The following is an 18144-nucleotide window of genomic DNA, read 5'->3' on the forward strand; positions in this document are numbered from 1 at the left end:
CAAAATGCAAGAATTTCTTCCAGGACTGAGCTGAACAAAGGCAGTTCACTCCCTGGTGATGAGTGTACTTTTACTGTTTCTTGGTTTTGAGTTACTGAACACTGTTTGAAGTATATAACATTTTTATAATTTCTCCAGTATGAAAGCAAGCAGAACTGAAGAATGAAAAAAAAAAAAAACACAACAGAGATTTATATATTCAGATTAATATTATTATGTAATGTGGAACACATGTTTGACAAAATATCTGCAAAACTGTAAATGTAAAGTTAAAGGTTTAATGAAGAAGAGAAGGAAATGAGCTAAATACAACTGTTATGACACAGTGAACGGAAGCTGTTTCCAAGGTTGCTCAATCGGAATTCTTTGTGGGTTTTAGAGGTCAAAGACTTCAGAAATAGTTAGAAATCCTCGATCCATCAATTTCAACAATAGAAGATGAAACTATGAATACAGGAAACAACAGAGAGCTATTACTGTAAGTCTATAAGTGATGTAAGTTTGCTTTCAAACCAGTTTGTCTGTAATCAAAAGTTTAGATTTGTGACCAGGACAGCCTGGAGAACAATACTGAAGTCTACTTAAAAGAAATCTCATCTAAGAGAGTTCAAGCTGAGCTGAAGAATAAAACTGGTCACACCAAATATTGTGTTTCAACAACATCAGAACTCTATAAACTTTGACTTTGCCTTATATACTTAGATTTACTTATGTATCTTTTAACAATATACCTGCACCTATTTTTCATAGCAAAACATAAAGAACTAATTGGTGGCTTTAAGATATTTGCACATTACTGTATATTTGTGACACACTGGTGAATGCTCATGTTAAACATGGCTGAGGATGGTGTATGTAAAACTAATCACTGCCAGGCTTCAGTTTTTGTGTGTGAGTAGATATCTCCAATATGGAAGTTTGTGAGCATAGACACTTCACTCATCTGCTGTTCAAACCTTCTGTTTGTAAGTTACTGCTGTACGATGCTGCAAATGTTGCCAATACCAATGCAGACACTTTGAACCTATAAAGGCAGCTTATGTAGGGCAGAGCAGTGTGTCATGGATTATCAGATGAATCGTCATCAATTTGTAAATTCAGGACATATTTTAATGATCACCAAAGTACTGTGATTTTTACTTTCCACAATAATTAGTTAATACAACAAAAAACATCTTTTTGATTTTCAGGTATTTTGTAACTGGCTTTTTGGAGACCCGGAATTTAAATGTGCCAGTCTAAAAAGCCCTTGGGGTCAACTTTAACACAATTCAGTGGGCCACATAATTAACTTTGAGATTAGAAACTTCATTACCTTTTATTTCTTAAATTTTTTCACAAACAACATTTCAATGCATCAACGAAACCACACATCAATGTGAACAAGTTGTCATCCTTCCCTGGCTGTTACTTATCTAAGCTTTCCCTTTTTTCACTCACATGTCATTCCTGTGCATTGTCCTTCCAGCGCGCACTGTCACGTCATCTTTTCCTGACTTTGGGATGTTTCCTATTCCACAGCCTGTGCATGTTCAGACAGTGCTCGTGACAGCCTGCGGAGCGCCCCCTGATGTTGGGGGAACTCCTCACATACGCGGTGCAAGATGGTGCTGATGGCATGCAAGCGGTCCGTCTGCCTCTGCAGGGCGGCTTCCACGGATTCGGGGGTGGACAGTGCTCGATAGCTGCCTTCACACACTGTACGCAACCTCTTGGCCCGACTCTGCAGAGCCACTAGGTGTCCTAGGTTCTAGAGAGAGGGAGCGATAATGACAGAGTAATGACATATTAATCAAACAATGAGTAGTTATATTTTATTCCTGATAGGTCGGATAAGTGTGAGTATTTTCCAAGAGTGGAAACTGTGATGAGCAAGTTCTGTGTACGTGACCCAAAAAAAAACAAGTTAAACATTCTCACCACACCTTCATTAAGTTGTGCAATGGTAACAGTTTCACTTCCCATTAGACATTTGTATTGACACATACCGGGTATCATTGTTCCTTTAACAATGAAGAGTGCATCGGATTAGAAGCCAATGAAAAGTGGATCACACCCTCACTGTACATGCAACCCAGTGCAATTCAGAAGAATAACAATTTTAAAGTACAATCACATATTCACATTCACAGTCTGTGACCCTTACCCTTTCTTTGGTATCCTGAAGATTAACAAAGTCAGAGTCGAGGATGTAACTGGTGCTGCACAGTTCTGTGAGATGAGTCTTCCTCTGTGTGATCCTGTCTCTCAAACTCTCCTTCTGTTTTTGTAGCTCCCCAGTCACCTGCTCATACTCTACCACTTGCTGAAGACAAATCCTGCATGTAAGATAAATGCTCAACCTGCTCCAAGCACAAATGAATTAATGTTCCGTCAGTCTCTTTTACCTTGTGTGCTTCCCGGATCTTGCGCTGTAGGCCCTGTATAGAGAGGCTCAGGTCACCCTGTGTAGCCTGTTTGAGGGAGTTCCTCATCATGGCCTCCTTGCGCAAGACGATGGTTTCCCTTCTCGCCACTGTTGCTTCGCTTTCCCTCAGCAGGCATTCCCGTTGCCTCATTAGCTGGCTGAGTCGCACCTGCACAGACACAAACACACTTTGGGTAGAATTCACAAACATTAATCACCCTAAGAGCAAATTGTTATCCAGCATTCTTACAACTTAGTTTTACGACTTTCAAGACAATTTTAAAAATATCTATAAATCTAAACCAAAGAGTAAAACAGTGAAATGTGGATTATTAAATATTAAGTCTCTCTCCTCCAAGTCTCTGTTAGTACATGACTTAATAATTGATCAACAAATCGATTTACTCTGCCTTACAGAAACCTGGTTGCAGCAGGATGATTATGTTAGTTTTAATGAATCAGCACCCCTGAGTCATTCTAACTACCAGAAATCTCGAAGCACAGGCCGAGGGGGCGGTGTGGCAGCAATTTATCACAACAGCCTATTAATCAACGAAAGACCTAGACAGACTTTTAATTCATTTGAAAGCCTGATGCTTTCAAATGAATTAGGACCAATTCTGTTTACATTATACATGCTTCCCCTAGGCAGTATCATTAGAAGACATAGCATACATTTTTACTGCTATGCAGATGACACACAGCTCTATCTGTCCATGAAGCCAGATAACACACACCAATTAGTTAAGACCTGGATGGGCGCACATATTAAACAAATATGTAAGAATGCTTTCTTCCATTTGCGCAACATCTCTAAAGTTAGAAATATCCTGTCTCAGATTGACGCTGAAAAACTAGTTCATGCATTTATTACTTCTAGGCTGGACTACTGCAATTCATTATTATCAGAAGTCCTAAAAACTCGCTGAAAAGCCTTCCGCTAATCCAAAATGCTGCAGCAAGAGTACTGACAGGGACAAGAAAGAGTGAGCATATTTATCCTGTATTGGCTTCCCTTCATTGGCTTCCTGTTAAATCCAGAATTGAATTCGTTGTTTGTTGGGTTTTTCTCTGTATCTAGTATTGTACGATCTACTGTACAATATAAAGCGCCTTGAGGCGACTGTTGTTGTGATTTGGCGCTATATAAGTAAAATTGAATTGAATTGAAGTCCAAATCAAGCATCAGAATGGGAAAGAAATGTGATTTAAATGACTTTGAACACAACAGTGAGTTCACTACCCTCAAACAGCATCTACAGATTTAATCTAAAAGAGCACCTTTGGGTTGTGGTAGAACGGGATCATAGATGTGCAGCTGGCAAATCTGCAGCACCTGTGTGATCCTATCATGTTGATGTGAACCAAAGACTCTGACAAATGTTTCTAGATTCAAAAAATTGAAGCAGTTCTGAAGGCAAAAAGGAGCAATACAATCAAAAATATTTGTATTTGTTGGGTCTATTAAAAATATTTGAACAAATCTGCCTCCTAATGTGATCCCAGTGTTAGTCCTTTCAAAACTGAGTTTGCACTGAGTTAAAGTGTCTATACTTTAATTTTGCAGTTATACGTTGTATGCATCAGTAGTTCATAATGAGAAAGCAAATGAGCCATAAGATCTAACACATTTACAAAAAGCTTCAATAAGATGTATTTTTGCGGCTTTCATATTTTCCGTCACCTTGTCTCTTACAAGCAGGCACTGATTTATATTCTGAATATAATCTGAATATATCAGTATTATGTGCTGTAATCAGACACCAAGCTGACAGATTTATCTGCTTCTATAGAGAAAATAACATGACTGTGAGTTTGGAAGAGCTTGAGATAATTTTTTCCCCGAGGAGGTACGAGAAATAAAAAGACTGAGCTGTTAGTTTTCACATCCAATTGGACCTGGAGCCCTTTTTTGTCTCAGATACCTTTTTTTGATGGAAACTCCTTATATATAAAATTACCCTTGCTTAGAGGTTTAACAGCCTTGAAACTATGACTGATAAAAGTGTCCACAATATAGTTCAATCTTCCTTTACAGTGATACCCATGTTGAGCAGTTAATGCTTAATTAGATCCTGCTGATGAAATCATTTTAATGTTAAAGATTGTTCAGGTAATGAGTAAACTGGAAACGAATAAGACTATGTTTACTATTCATTCATTATTCATTTCTGATCATATAATTGAGCTTTTAATATTTATTCCATCTAAAGAAGAACTGAGACTGAATTGTGGGTTAGGAGAATCGTTACACCACTACTGATGCTGTAAAGTCATATCCACATGTTGTTTCTATTCTTTAAGTTGTAAATTGGAAAATTTGCTGAACTTCATGCCTGATACATGAACCTTTGAGGCTTTTTCCCTTGAAAACTAAAAAAACATTGCACAATACATTTGTAAGCAATAAATTATAAAAAAAAATTGCTGGATGCAAATTAAAACTTATATTAGCAAACTTATATTTATTTAATAAAATAAATTGTCAAAAGGTTCAATAAACAGTGAATTTTCCCAAAAAATTAATTCAAGGGTCAAAGTGATCGAATGCATTTCAAATAAAGCATATCCCACTCTTATGCGTTTATGCATTGTACATAAACAGCACATTTGCACATGGCAGGCTAAGGCTAAAATGTAGATGGCAAATCAGCCTTATAGTCTGTCTGTAATCATACTGTGTTTACCTCCATACGATGTATTTCAGCTTTCATTGTGTGGCTTTCTCCCTGCCCCACATCCATAGCTGAACGCATCTCTTTTACAAGCTGTGTCTTCTTCTCCCACAGCATGATTTGCCGCCTGTATGCCACACGTGCCAAAGAAAAAGAGAAAATACACACACATGCAGAACAAAGTACACTATTCCATTAAAAATCAAAGTGTTTCTCTGAGTATGTGATTCTTCCGGAAATAACTCTGCATATTTAATGAAGCCCTGCAAAATTTTACCTTCATACTATGAATATGTTTCGAGTTAGAGGCATTTGAGTTACATGGAGCTGGGTTGAAATTTAAAAGATTAGTCGACTAGTCACAATTACGTCGACTATCAAAATCACCGACAACTAATTTAATAGTCAATGGGTTGTTTGAAGCTTTGTAAGATCCTGAAAGATGCATGAATAAGTAGTAGGACTTAAGAGTTGAGAGAGAGATTTAAGAGATTTAAGCAAATTAGCAAATCAACTCAATAATAAATAAATTGAATATGTTTAAGTCAGAAGAAACAAGGACAAAAAGAAAGTGACTGACTCAGCTTCCACCAGACTGTTGAGGAGCCTCTCCTTTTCCTCCTGCGTCTTCTCGACTTTCATCTGCATCTTAACGGCCTCCCTCTCTGCATCCTGGTCACATAATTTTACATAAAGTTATATATTAATATAAAACAGAAGAAAAGAAGAAAATATAAAATGACGAAACCCGCCTGTCATGCCTTAAGTCTGTGAATGAAATCTGTCTCCATCACGGCGTTTTCCTGCTGCAGAGCCTGGCTCAGTTGTCCTTTCTTGCTGATCAGCATGTTGAGCTTCAGCTGATCACGCTTCAGCATCTTTGAGCTCTTCTCCAGCTCAGCCTCCTCACGGTGCTCTGATTCTATCTGACCTGAAAGGATTAGAGTTGGTGTGAGAATGAAGTGGAGATAGTAGCATAGTAGCATACAGGTTGTGACTTGGACGGAGTATGCAGCATGTGCGTCCTGCATACTCTCAAAGTAGAGTTTCGTCTGTTGCCATCCTGTGTACTCTGCCTGCAGTTTGAGCAGCTCCTTGCTGTTGGCTTCTATCATTTGGGTCAGTCCCATCAGAATCCCCTGTCGCTTCATCCAAAGCTGCTGGTCGCTCTTTATATTTGCTGCCAGCTCCTCAATCTGAGCTATTATCGACTGTATCTTGATGTGCAGAGGACCGAGGTCATCATGCTGCAAATGCAGGAAAAATAAATTAAAGCTGGCAGCCTCGTTTTTGAAAAGAATTCAAAATGACACTAAATTATTTTCATTCACTTTCTACTTTTAAAAGCATAATTGATCAATTGAGAAGTTTGAACTTGGCTCACGATTTCCTTCCATCCCAGATTTTAAAGGATGGGTTCGATGTTATTGGCACTGAAACCACAGCACAGAAACGGCATTGCTGAGGGTTTTCAATGATCTTCTAGAACATGTTATAGGCATCAAGGATTCTGCCCTTAATTGGTTAAAAAACTGATACATGCCTTTGTGACCTCCAGATTAGATTATTGTAACTCGCTCTACTCTGGACTCCAACTCGCTCACCTACAACGATTACAGCTCGTTCAGAATGCTGCGGCTCGTCTCGCAACCGGAACTAGAAAGTTTGCCTCTATTATTCCAGTGCTCTCTGACTTACACTGGCTGCTTATTAAATTTCGTATTGATTTTAAAGTTCTGCTGCTTACTTGCCTCACACTCCTCATCCTCCCTGGGAGAGTCTATGCCAGGGTGCTGGAGAGGAGAGTCTGTCCGTTAGTCGAACCTTGGATACAGGAGGAACAATGCGGTTTTCGTGCTGGTCGTGGAACAGCTCTTTATCCTCTCGAGAATACTTGAGGGTGCATGGGAGTTTGCCCAACCAGTCTGCATGTGTTTTGTGGACTTGGAGAAGGCATTCGACCACGTCCCTCGAGGGATCCTGTGGGCGGTGTCTGGCCCATTGCTACGGGTCATTCAGTCCTTATACAACCGATGCAACAGCTTGGTCCGCATAGCCGGCAATAAGTCGGACTCGTTCCTGGTGGGTGATGGGCTCCGACAGGGCTGCCCTTTGTCACCGATTCTGTTCATAATTTTTATGGACAGAATTTCTAGGCATAGCCAAGTGCTGGAAGGCTTTCACTTGGGTGGTCTCAGGATTTCATCTCTGCTTTTTGCAGATGATGTGGTCCTGTTGGCTTCATCGGGTGATGGCCTCCAGCTCACCTTGGAATGGAGTGTGAGATCGACAGACAATTGGTGCAGCGGCTGAAGCGATACGCACGCTGTACCGGTCTGTTGTGGTGAAGAGAGAGCTGAGTGTAAAAGCAAAGCTCTCAATTTATCGGTTGATCTACGCCCCTACCCTCACAAGGTGAGGAGTAGTGACCGAAAGAACGAGATCGCGAATACAAGCGGCAGAAATGGGCTTCCTCCGAAGGGTGGCTGGCCTCTCCCTTAGAGATAGGGTGAGAAGTTCGGCATTTGAGAGGGGCTCAGAGTAGAGCAGCTGCTCCTCCACATCGAAAGGAGCCAGTTGAGGTGGTTCGGGCATCTGACAAGGATGCCTCCTGGGCGCCTCCTGGGTGAGGTTTTCCAGGCATGTCCCACGGGGAGGAGGTCCGGGGGCAGACCCAGGACACGCTGGAGATATTATATCTCTCGGCTGGCCTGGGAATGCCTTGGTGTTGGCCTTGGAGGGAGGTCTGGGTTTCTCTGCTTGGGCTGCTGCCCCCGTGACCCGGCTCCGGATAAGTGGAAGAAAATGGATGGATGCTTACTTTGAAATGCCTAAACAACCTTGCCCATGACTATCTCATCGACCTTCTCAGTCTCTATGCTCTCAGCCATTCTTTACGATCATCTGGTCAGTTACTTCTGGCCCAGCCCAGGCACCGTCTGAAGACTAGGAGTGATCGTGCTTTTGCCTCTGTAGCATCAAACCTCTGGAATAGTCTTCCTGCTAGCATTCATGCCTCTGACTCCATCCAATACTTTAAAGCATGCTTGAAAACTTACCTATTCAACCTGGCTTTTCCAACTCACTAATTCTCACCGCTCCTTAATTGCTGTATCGCTACTCATTTCTCTGGATAATCATGATTTCTCCCTATCTCTACTTACTAATGTGTTTGTTTGTTTCTCTGTTTTCTCTATTTGACCTTGTTTTAATCACTTACTGTTCAGTGCAATTATTTACCGTTATTCCTTACTGTGAAGCACTTTGGTGTACCCCCTGGTTTTCAATGTGCTATATATATAAAATTGCATTGTATTCTATTGTATTTATTTATGATCTTAGTAACAAGAAACCACAGCTTCCCCACAGCCACTCACCCCAGTGGTGGCCGCTATTTGAGAAATCTTCGTGTTGTATCCGATGATCGTTGACTGCTTCTGCTCGATGACTCTAACAGATGAAGTAAGCTTAGCCTCAATGGCTGTGATTAACTTGTTGTACTTTGTGATCTCCTGATCAAGGGCCTCCTGAGTCAGGGCCAGGCTGTCCACTCGCTGGCTGACCAGCTGGCTCTCCAGCTTCACCACCAACACCTCCTCCTCTGACTGCTTCAACTGGTACATCTAAAGGGGGGAAAGGAATGATGAGAAGCACATAAATCTAATATCTTCACATATTTGTTTTATTCTCTACACATTTTACAAAGAAAAAAAGCTAGGAATCAAAATGAAAAATGTAATCCTGTCACGTAAAAGCATGAACAAAAAATGTTAAAACTAGTAAAATAATAATACTGAAATTGAATAAAGCTAATTTGACAATATGAATAAATTGCATTCAAATCTCTATGGCTCTATAGTGTACATTAACCTTTATACATGTACTTATTTAACACCTGTTACTACTACTACTACTGTTACTAATCCTGTAGAGCTGTTGTTATTTGCATTATTCTGTCATTTCAAACCAAAAGACTTCATCAGTTGCTTGTGAATTCTCTCTCTTTCTTTATCTATAACGTGATACTGCTGGAGTGTGTCTTTCACTAAAACAAGCCCAAGCCAAAGACCTGGACAATATGTAGGGTATAGTGAATAACACTCTTATGATAATACTAGAGATATCAAAGAAAGGGGATTTAGTGTGAATGGTCTGAAGAGTGTTATCATAAGAGTGTTGTGACAGTCTAAGCATTTTCAATACTTTCCTGCTTTTAGTTACCTTCTCTTTTTTGAGTCTGGATATCTTCTCAGTGAGCAGTTGGGAGTACTTGGCAGCGTTGTTGTGGAGGAGCTTATGCTGCATGGAGCTCATGATGTTGTTTTCCAGCTCCAGCCGTGCAGAACTCTCTTTCTCCAGCTGCTTACTCTGATCGTTCACTTGAGCCTGGAGTGACCCAAATTCCTGGAGAAATTAAGGGTGAGATTAAAAAAAGACAAAAACAAAATCAGGCAATGTAATGTTTCTAACCTTGTACCACGACTGCTCTCTGGCCAAACACTGACCTTTGAGAGTCTAGCGAGGGTTCGCTCTGTCTCCTGCAGAGTGAGGAGGAATGTGCTGTAGTGGGCCTGCAGGGCCTCTTGCTGAGCCTGCTTGTCACTGATGAGCTTTCTGGTAGTGGTGCAGTCCATTTGAGACCAATTCAGCTGCAGTGTCAGTATCTCATTTTGCTCCTGCTCTGCATTGATGGACTTCTTGTAGCCATCAATGTCCTTGTCCAGCAAGATCACCTGGTGCTTGGTTTCACTGAGAAGAACAGAAAAAAATGAATGGCTGCTCACTTTTTGTTCTGTGTTACTTTTGAATAAAAAATCAAATAAGGGTTAATATTATCATTGAGTGTTCTAAAAAAAAATTTTTTATAGACATCTGTCATTTTCTATAGACTATGTTTCTATGTTTAGAGCACTGTCATCATTTGTTACATGTACACTTGAAGCGCATTAGCACCTTTAACGTTTACTCAGTAGGACATGAATCAGAAACAGCTTCCCACATCCATCAGTCTCACCGGATGACTTCCTGCATCGCACCGAAGGCCTCGTCTCGTCTCCTCAACCCCATGAGGCAGCTGCTCCACTGCTGCAGCAGCTGTTTACGGGCCACCAACAGTGACTCCATCTCCATCTCAGCCTGCACAAAGATGTAAAAATGAATGACTGATGTTGTTTGACGACTGCCATAATCAGAGAATTCTTATTTCATTCATGAGTTAGTAAACTTAGACAAAAACATAACCTGTTTGTCTTTTTCTCTCATCCAAATATTTTTGTGTTGACTGTATCCATTTACATCATTAAATCAACTAGTAAGATACACCCACCAGCCACTTCATCAGTTACAGGTAGTTCAGGTTGGACAAACTTGCCTTCAAAACAGCCTTTTTTAAAATTGTGGCACAGATTCACAGATGCTCTGTTGGACGGAGATGTGGTGACTGCTGGCTATAGTGAACTCATTGTCATGGTCAAGAGTCCAGTTTGAGATGTTCTGAGTTTTGTGACATGGTTCAACATCCTGTTGGAAGTAGCCGTTAGAAGATGGGTAATATGTGGTTGTGGTCATAAAGGAATGAGCACCAACAAGAGTCAGGTAGGTGTGGTATTTCATCAGTGCTCAGTCGATACTGAAGGATCAAAGGTGTGCCAATAAAATATCCCCCACACCATTACACCAGCACCATCCTGAACAGCTGATACTGTGTGAATTGCCTCCACTTCCTGTTCTTATCTGAAGGGAGATTCACCCTTAGTGATTTTCTGCAGTTGTATCCCATCTGCTTCAAATCATGCATTCAGAGGTGCTCTTTCTGCATACTTTGGTTCTAGCAAGTGTTTATTTGGCTTACTGTTGTCTTCCTATCAGCTCAAAGAAGTCTGTGTCATGATCCTGGGTCTTATGACCCAGCGGTTTGAATTTTTGTGTTTTGTTATTTTGTATTATGGTTTGAGTCCACCTTGTTAGTTTAACGTTTTAGTCCCTAGGTTGTTATGTTTAGCTATTGGTTGTCAGATTTCCTTGTGTAATTGCTCCTACGTCTCCCTCTGTATATTTGTGTTTATATAATTCTGAGCTCCTGTGCGTTGTTTCCCCTCGTGTTTTGTCCCATGTCTCCCCTGCCCATGATGTCAGTCCTCTCTCCGTGCTCTCTCTCCCCTCCTGTCTGTGTCTCTGTGTTCTTCCTGTGTTACGTTTAAGGTCTGCACCTTGGGTTAGTATTTTCAGTTCCGTATCCTCCCTGTCTTGTTATGCGTAATTGTCCTCAGCTGTGCTCCCATATGTTCCCACCTCACTCATTACCTTCTGTATATTTATGTCAGAATCACCCTCTGTTCCATGTCGCATCGTCCCTCATAGCTGTGTGTGATTCTCGCTGTGTCTTCTTGTGCATATTATAATTAGTTTTTCCCAGTTTAGTTTCGTATTGTCGTATCGCCTGTTTCCCAGCAATAAAGCTGTGCTTTCGAGTTTACTCCCCGTGAGTTTGCATTTGGGTCGTCTCCTGCCTGCACACAGCCGAAACATGACAGTCTGGCCATTATCCTCTGATCTGTGGCATCAAACAATTTGTCTCAGACAACTGCTGCTCAAAGAATATTTTCTCCTGGTTGTGCAGTATATCAGCAGTTTAAAAAAAAGACTGTCTCATGTGCTCCAACAACCATGCCACGTTCAAGGTCACTTAAATCACCTTTAAGAGACCTGTTCTGATGCACAGTTTGAACTCCAGCAGGTTGTCTTGTCCATGTCTAGATACCTAAATGCAAGTACTTGAATGTGAATCCATATATCAAGGAAAATTTTCACTCAATCAATCACTGGATAAATGAACTGGGCTATTGTTTTAATGTTTTCAGTTTTACTAATCGATATAAAAGCAATATTCACATCAATGAAATATTTATTTGCTATGGGTAATATGAAAGTTGACACTTTTAATAGTGAAATCACCCAATACTAACTAGCACCTTATCTCACTAGCTCACTATTTTGCTTTTATGTCCAAAAAAAGGTCTGGTGGGCAACTAATTCTTGTTCAAGCTGCAGGGATAAAGTGCTCATCTCTTCATGTAAAGATGCAGCATATAACCTTTTACGGCACAGCAGTTACCTCTGAGAGAGCCTCTTTGGCTGTCTGTGTCTCCTCTGCATGAGCACTGGTTTTGGACTCATACATGGCTATCTGCTGCGTCAGCCTGTCCAACTCCTTTGTTAGTCGCTCCACATATAAATCCTGATGTAACAGATGAGTATTTTCGCTTAGTTAAAATTATGTTGATATACCAGATAGTGTATATATTGACAAATACAATCAAATCGTAATAATTTACATGTGAGTGTCTACCTGCTTTAATTTCTGGTCTTCTGCCTGGGTCTTCTCAGCTCTCGCTTTGCGTCTAGCGTTATTCATGGTTTTGACTTCAGAGCGCAGTCCTTCACTGACTCCTTGGATGAAGATGAGATACTGTGTCATGCTGTCTAACTGCGCCTGTAGCTGGGACTCTGAGGGAGGACAGAGGAGAGAGCATAAACATAATGGCTCGAATCACAATTTCAGAAACATGAACAGATACAGATGTTGCCTTTCTGTTGCTCAAACAGTATTACATAGGCCCAACAAAGGCTGCTTTTAAAAGGGAAAGATTAAAAAATTATAAAATCTGTTTACATTTATTTTAACTTCTTAACTTGCACCATTGAACTTTTAGGGTTTCACATCCATCAGATTCTCACTTATACTAACATAAAGCCAAATGCATAAAAAATAGTTGATCTTAAAGCTCCAGCTTTCTGGCTGAAACGTGTAAACCTAAGGGGTGAATATAAAGAAGTTGCATAAAGTGGAATCCTAATGTAATTGAATTTTACAGCATTTTATTTTATTTTACTGCAGGCTGAGTAACAATCATAAGTAGTACGAGTGAACTCACAGTGGAAAACAACCCCAAACAGAGAATGAAGCTTGATTCGGATGGAGGATAATAGTAGCAATAAAGTTCTCTTTAAAAAAAAACAAAAACATAATTGTAATGTGGTCATTGGGACAGACATCAAGAGTCATATAAAATCAAAACTAATCCTGGATCAGCACAAAGACACAACCTCTAAATGACAGTCCAGGCTCACCATTGGCTCTGGCTTCGCAGACCTTTCTGGTCATGCTGGAATGTTGACTCTTTATCTCCTCCAGCTGGTTCAGAACCTGCTGGTGTTTGGTTTCGGCTTGTGTCTTGGTCTCATGGAGGTCATGCAGCCTGTTCTGCTGTCTGACCAGATGCTCCTGAATCCTGAAGACCTCCACACCTAATTCCTGATTGTGGCTAGCATCATCCTTCGCAACTGCATGCTGATGGAGGAGGAGAGCAGTTAGAAATCACAGAAAAATCAATAATTCTAGACGATAACCGACTTTATACATGCTTTTATGTTGGGTACTAAAATGGCTTTCCTTCATCCAGGACAAAGCCTGGTATAAAAGTACTGGTTCTACTTATTAGTGGTTGCCGGTTGGAACTGGAACTGAAAAAGATTTTATTGTATTTGTAACTTATTTCCAACATTGTAACCCTTTTGGGGACATTTTAAAAATAAATCTGTGACCTTCAAACATTAGTCATTATGTGAACATTATGTGAACCCATTATGTGAACATATTCAGATAATGAGGGGAACTCTTAAAATGTTTTATACAAAGTGCTTTAAATTTCAACTCATTACATATGAAATATACTGTACTATAAATCAATATTCGCTATATATACCATACATGACATTTAATATATTGTGTTTGTCATCATTACCCATTTGAGTGATGAAGGCCTCACACCTTAACCCTGCAACAAGTGTTTTTCTTGGAAAGGTAAACAGTTTGTGGGTGTTGCATCTTTCCTAAACACCTGTCGTATGTAATACAGAAGATGTGAAGTGTTCTGCAGTTGCCATACAGTTCTACACCACCATCTTCTGGGCATTTAAATAGAAAAGTTGCATTTGTTTGTATAGAAACTAGCTTGTTTGCTCCTGCATGTGTGAATCAGTGTATTAACTGAGCAAAGATGGAGAGAGTTTTTGGTCAGAGAAGTGGCCGACCTTTTCCCTCAGTGTATGGTTAATCCTCTCCAGCTGTTTTCTAAGCTGGATTGTCAGAGCAGCTTGTTGTCTTCTGACCACGGGCTGCCAACAGATTAAATATAGTATCAGTAACGTCCCAGTGGAAGACAAAGATATGTAGTATTAATGCTTCACATCCATCATAATTCAATTTTCTTTCTGATGAGCACTAAGACAAAAATCGATTCATTATTTAGTAAACACACTGGTCGTGTAAAGATTAAAGGTGAAGCTACAAACATGCTCAGGATCAAGAATGATCAACTCCTCTTCCTCATCTTCTGGCAGTGGCTCATGATCCTCCATCTCCTCCGATGTGTGTGAACGGTGAGCCATCTGAGCAATATCCTCTTGCACTGAAATACAGTGAAAGGCATCATTTAACCAAAAAATAAATAATCATGTAAAAAGGGTACATATTGCTATAGAATATATAGAAGTAAATCCCACAGAGGATTAATGTGGGACTTACTTAAATTTGTGGCCGCAGGGAAGTTTTCATCCACTACAGTGAGGTCATGGTAACGCTGGGCAGCAGGGCTCTCTGGCTGTGGCAGTGACTGAGCCTGTGAGTCCGGAGACAAACATGAAGCATGAATAGAGCTCCTTAATAGCTGCTGTGATTTAAACATTGAGAACTGTTAGACTGAAGATGTCAAACATGAACCTGCCCACCAAAGGGGCCAAACTGGCTGAGTGAGTGGTTTTGCAAAATGTAAATTTGCAAAGAAGGAGGACACACTTCTTTAAGAATGGATCCTGTCATGAGAGTCCAAACTGCTGATTCCATTTGAGCCAAATGACTAACACTACTGCAATATTTTGTGCATCCAACAGTTAAGACTGTGAGTGCAGCAGCACAGCACCTGACCAAACATCCAAACTGCATCAGTGTTCAATGACCTGTTGCTAAAATAGCAACAAAGTAAGGAAACAAAACCACAGCAGATACACATATCAAACCTCTTTGTAATGTGAGGCAGTCGCTCCAATGTCTTCTTCAGCGTCGTCACTTCCATGATGCAGGTTGGGATCTGTCTCATTTCGGGGGGAGCTTTCCTCCCTTCCATCATCATCTCCTGGGTTCTGCATTGGACCTAAAACTTCACATGAAGATTTATATTTTCTCCAGGTGACTAATATGTGTATTTGCCCCAAAGGTCAAAGGCTAATGGTGAGAGAGAGAGGGCTTTTGAGAAATTTTCCGACTTTTTTCTTAGCAATGCTGAAAATATAAGAGCAAATATTTTAACTTGTGGCGCTAATCCCTTTTTTATTAGTCAGCTATTGCCACGTTTGAAGATTCTGAACATGTTTTCTTTTCTCAGATGTCATATGACATGTTTCACTTCTATAACAGATGTCCTGCCTGCCATCTTGGGTTTTGATTTAATGGGCTGTGGTGTTCTCTCAATTATAAATGCAAAACTGCCAAACAGTAGTCCAGTCATTCTTAAAGAAACAAAATTTGGAAGTGGATGTCTGGAGTCTTTTGGCTAAACAATATCTATGAAATCTTTTAATCAGGTTTCAGGGTTTTTCCACAGTGTTAAATCTTCTCTCTTGAAACTGAAAAATTATATTCTAGTTGATACCTGTTCAGGTGGTTGTTCAGTTTTAGTTCTGCTGAACTTGAGTGCTGCTTTCGACACCCCATGACTTACACACTCATGACTTACTCTTTGAGGGCTGTGTTGGAGTCAAGTTTTGACTCTTAAATGGTTTAATCTAATATTAAACTCAGAAATTTCTAGTTAGCATTGGATAATACACTTCTGCACCAGCATTATCACATCTACAGGTACACAGGGGTCGAGTTTTTTCTATGTCCACGCTCCCTCATGGTCAAATTATTTGTCAAAATAGCATCAGTCTAGATTTTGCAGCCTATTTTACCTTTGAATCGTGGAAATGTTATATAAGACTGCTCAATGAGTTTTGGATATAAAAAATACAGTGTCCTACGGTTTCTTACACTTAAATGAGTGCAAAACAGAGGTCATATTGTTGTGTGTTGCCCTTCCACTAAGGTCCATATAGGTCTGCTTCCCTAACCTATGGAATCAGGGTGGGTCCTTCGTAATTAATAAATAATAATGATCAGAAACAATCATGATCTCTTTCAGTGCGCCCAAGGGCAGCTGTGGCTACAATGTAGCTTGCCATCACCAGTGTGTGTATGTGTGTGTGTGAATGGGTGGATGACTGAATGTAGTGTAAAGCGCTTTGGGGTCCTTAGGGACTAAGTAAAAGCGCTATACAAATACAGGCCATTTGCCGTTTTTCATTATACACAATGAAATTAAATTAGTAAATACATTGCACTCATTATTGATTTTTACAATTTCATGTGTTGACCAGAACTCACCTTATATATTCAAGTTTTTCTGAGCCTACTTGAAAATGAATAAAATATCAAGTGGAAATCTGAAGATTTCCGGGCTGGGCTTATGGGTAACAAATACCTTCCTTGTATTTAAAATTAGCTACGTTTCTGTATTCTTGCTAGCTTCGCGCTAAGTCCTCAACAATAGAGAGGGTTTGTGAGGATCACAGTATAATAACTGTCAACCTGACTTTGGCGCTTTAATAGTCAAAAGAACAATTTAGAGTTTGCGTACCAATACCATCGTACTATATCGTACCAATGATATAATTTAATTTTGCATTTAGGATACAACTTACCACGGTAGCGTTACGGGTACAGTCGATAAAGGTTACTAGGCAACCGTAAACTTCCGTAGCTGGCGTCTGCGCAGTCTCAGTCAGACATCAGTCGCTGTGGCGTTTTAACACACAGGTAGCACGTAGGATGTACGCGCTTATTTACGACCGCTTACAGAATAAAAGTCATTTCTAGGAGTTACTGACATGTTCAAAGCTAATTTCTTAATGCTGTGGTAACATTTTATCTCCAGCCAACAACTGTGAGAGGGCTGGAGGAGCCTGTAAGAGAGTAGACAAATATTTAGATGCAATTTATGGCCTCATTTTGGGCAGTGATCTTTGTTTTGATAGTCACATAAATACGGTTTAAATACTGCTTTCTATCACTTAAAGGTTATATCTAGGACTATAAAATTCCTGTCTCAAACTGACTATGAGATGCATTCATCTCATTCATGGGTTTAAGTTGGTTATATTATTGCAGCACTCTATTTGAAGGACCAAATCATCAGCACAACATCTCTGGCTTATTCAAAATGCAGCAGGCAGAATCCGTACAGGTAGATGGAAATTTGACCTCATTAACTTAGTTTTGAAGTTACTTCACTGGCTCCCAGTGCTATATATACACATTCTTCTATTAGTTCACAAATCTCTCAATGGTTTGGCCACCCAGTATGTCTCTGACTTGCTGACTGTCAAAAACCCAGACTGGGTCTTTTAACTGTTCTCAGAATCAAATCTCAGTCTGTTGAGGGTGCTTTCAGTTTTCTGGAACAAGCAGCCTGCTGACTTGAGATCAAAAACAGACTCAAAACCTTTTTGTTCACACAGGTCAATAAGTGTTGTTGTTTTGCTTTGTTCTGTCTTTAATGCCTTCAGTTTCCGTACACATTCAGTCTCATGTATAAAATGTCTTGTATAAATAAAATTGCCAGAAGGAGAAAAGAAAGGAATAGGGAAGAAGTGTTCAGTGAATCAATTCCACTTCCTGTCAGTTATGATCATAACGAATTACAGTAGTCCAGCCTAGAAGTAATAAATGCATGAACTAGTTTTTCAGCATCACTCTAAAACAGAATATTTCTAAATTTAGTGATGCTGTGCAAATGGAAGAAAACAGTCCTACATATTTGTTTAATATGTGCATTGAAACATATCCGTCTCTTGATGGCAAGTTATAAAACAGTATGTAAGGACTGGAAAAAGTTACATCACAACTAAAACTTCCAGACGTGAAAGAAAACGATGAAGTTCTTGAGTTCTTTACCTATAATACCT

General features: G+C 40.0%; 1 protein-coding gene across 1 annotated transcript; it reads right to left on the minus strand.

The window, feature by feature from the left end:
• Positions 1–1287: 1287 nt before the first annotated feature.
• On the minus strand, positions 1288–16926 carry ccdc40 (coiled-coil domain 40 molecular ruler complex subunit). Its single transcript, XM_004538832.3, has 19 exons — positions 16882–16926; positions 15160–15299; positions 14669–14762; positions 14437–14552; positions 14176–14259; positions 13213–13432; positions 12431–12588; positions 12197–12319; positions 10097–10218; positions 9588–9831; positions 9304–9486; positions 8460–8705; positions 6116–6329; positions 5844–6013; positions 5663–5754; positions 5095–5209; positions 2388–2576; positions 2147–2305; positions 1288–1750 (listed from the first exon to the last, which is right to left on the minus strand). Exons 2-19 carry the CDS (start codon positions 15286–15288, stop codon positions 1511–1513), a joined length of 2898 nt encoding a protein of 965 aa, XP_004538889.3. The 5' UTR covers positions 15289–15299; positions 16882–16926; the 3' UTR covers positions 1288–1510.
• Positions 16927–18144: the final 1218 nt, after the last annotated feature.

The sequence above is a fragment of the Maylandia zebra genome, linkage group LG6 (genome assembly GCF_041146795.1).
Source record: "Maylandia zebra isolate NMK-2024a linkage group LG6, Mzebra_GT3a, whole genome shotgun sequence".
Taxonomy (NCBI): Eukaryota; Metazoa; Chordata; class Actinopteri; order Cichliformes; family Cichlidae; genus Maylandia; species Maylandia zebra.